The following is a 1,908-nucleotide window of genomic DNA, read 5'->3' as shown; positions in this document are numbered from 1 at the left end:
GTTTGTTTGCTTGTTTTAATCAATTTTAAATCCTGCTTTTTATTTGTTTTTGTTTCTAATGTCTCTGTAAAGCACTTTGAATCACCTTGTTGTTGAATTGTGCTATACAAATAAATTTGCCTTGCCTTGCCTTCAAGAAACTTAAAGAAGTCCAGAAGCTTTTCTTTCCAAGCTCCTTAGACTGCTCATCTTTTAGTTTCTACAACTTGGAGTCCACCTGTAGTAAATTCAGTTGACTGGATACATGTTGTGAAGTAGCACACTTGTCTATATAAGATCCTATAGTTGACAGTGAATGTCAGGGCACAAGTCCTGAAGTCCAAAGAGCAGTCTGCAGACCGCAGAGACAGGACTGTATCGAGGCACAGATCTGGGAAAGACTACAGAACAATCCCTGCAGCACCGATGGTCCTAATGAGCACAGTGGCCTCCAGATGGCTCTGAAGCTCAGACCTGGGCAAAGGTTTATCGTCCAAAACGACAATAACCCTAAGCCCACAGCTGAGATAACAAAGGACTGGCTTCAGGACCAGTCTGTATATGTCCTTAAGTGGCTCAGCCGGAGCAAAGATACAAATCCAACTAGACATCTTTTGAGAGATCTGAAACTGCTAGCAGCAGCCAGTACTAGCCCTCAGCCTCCTAACAGGTTCAGAATCGCCTTGTTTTAAAGTTATTGCATTCACTGAATTTTCAGAAAACCTGACCCCTGACCTTGAAGTCGAGGTCACCAGGATTCAAACTAGTCTCTGATTTGTTTTTATTACATGTAACTATGGTATCTATTTGAAAATCCTACATCACATTGTTCTCGAGACATCGCATTGACAATGTGACGTGCACTGACCTTGGGTCAGATTGGTCTGTTTCCTCCAGGTTCTTCTGCTGGTGCTCTGACTCAGAGGGGTAGAATGAGGCCAAATTTGAGGCAATCTGAGGTCAGATTAAGCCTCGCTGACTCAGTCAAACTTCCCCAAAAACTCACAGCATGTTCCCGTCTGCATGTCTGAGCACATCTGGGACACAGGCCTGACTTTTGAGCACGGGCCCTGCTACAACATGCCATGTTTGACTGATGTGGATACGCTCACTTTGACTTGGTATTGTTGTAGTATTATTTGATATGAGCCCTCCTCTACAGATCTGCACAACAGTATGGCTGACTGCCTACCCTAGACAGTCTAGAACAGACTTTACACACTGTTCAATGATCTTGTGTGTGAGGTTTTCAAATATCTTACTGTTGATCTGCAGGAGACCTCTGCTGGGAGGCTTGACGCTGCAAAGCCAATCGCTGCTCTTCTTTTTTGGTGATGAAATGGAGTTTCCTCTGAAGCTGGGTTGCCTCCTCTTTCTGTTTCGACAGCTTTTGCTCTAGAATCTCACACCGTCTCTGAAAGTACGCAGAAGGTTTTTCTTTTACCAGTACACGGAAACTGCAAACCACTGAAACATGAAACATAACATTAATGTTTAAATGTGTGCTCTATAAGAAAACATGCAGTCGATGAAAATAAACACCTACACTCATCTTAAAGAGTTCAGGGTAGCCTGTTAAATGTTTGGGAAACAGCTCAAGGTTCAGTGTTAACGTTGGTGACTTTGTTCATTACAGATAATATGTTCACATCATGTAAACTTTAGCAGACACCTGGAGACATCTGCTTATATGAACTATAGTGTTTTTTCAGTGTTTTACATGCACAGAGCTGTTCAGCATGACTAAGACTTCCAAAAGAAATTTAATTTACTTGGTGCCGAGTTGTAAGAAGTAACTGTGGCTTCGAGTAGGGATGGGTACCGGTGTCCGGTGCCATGATGGCACCGGTTCTGACATAAACGGTAGTAACCAGACCGAAAAGCAGCGCACATTTCGGTGCTTTATTTCGGTGCTTTTTTTTCCTGAGC

At 43.0% G+C, this 1,908-nt stretch overlaps 1 protein-coding gene across 2 annotated transcripts in view; it reads right to left on the bottom strand.

The window, feature by feature from the left end:
* cep70 (centrosomal protein 70) overlaps positions 1-1,908 on the bottom strand; it is an 11,578-nt gene that overhangs the window by 5,331 nt on the left and 4,339 nt on the right. For both annotated transcript variants that reach the window (XM_005747081.1, XM_005747080.1), the window contains exon 5: positions 1,242-1,393. In XM_005747081.1, the coding sequence (XP_005747138.1) occupies positions 1,242-1,393 (152 nt within the window). The remainder of the gene's footprint in view (positions 1-1,241; positions 1,394-1,908) is intronic.

The sequence above is a fragment of the Pundamilia nyererei genome, unplaced genomic scaffold (assembly GCF_000239375.1).
Source record: "Pundamilia nyererei isolate P.nyererei 1_Seehausen unplaced genomic scaffold, PunNye1.0 scaffold00188, whole genome shotgun sequence".
Taxonomy (NCBI): domain Eukaryota; kingdom Metazoa; phylum Chordata; class Actinopteri; order Cichliformes; family Cichlidae; genus Pundamilia; species Pundamilia nyererei.
This window is presented reverse-complemented; position numbering and strand designations above follow the sequence as displayed.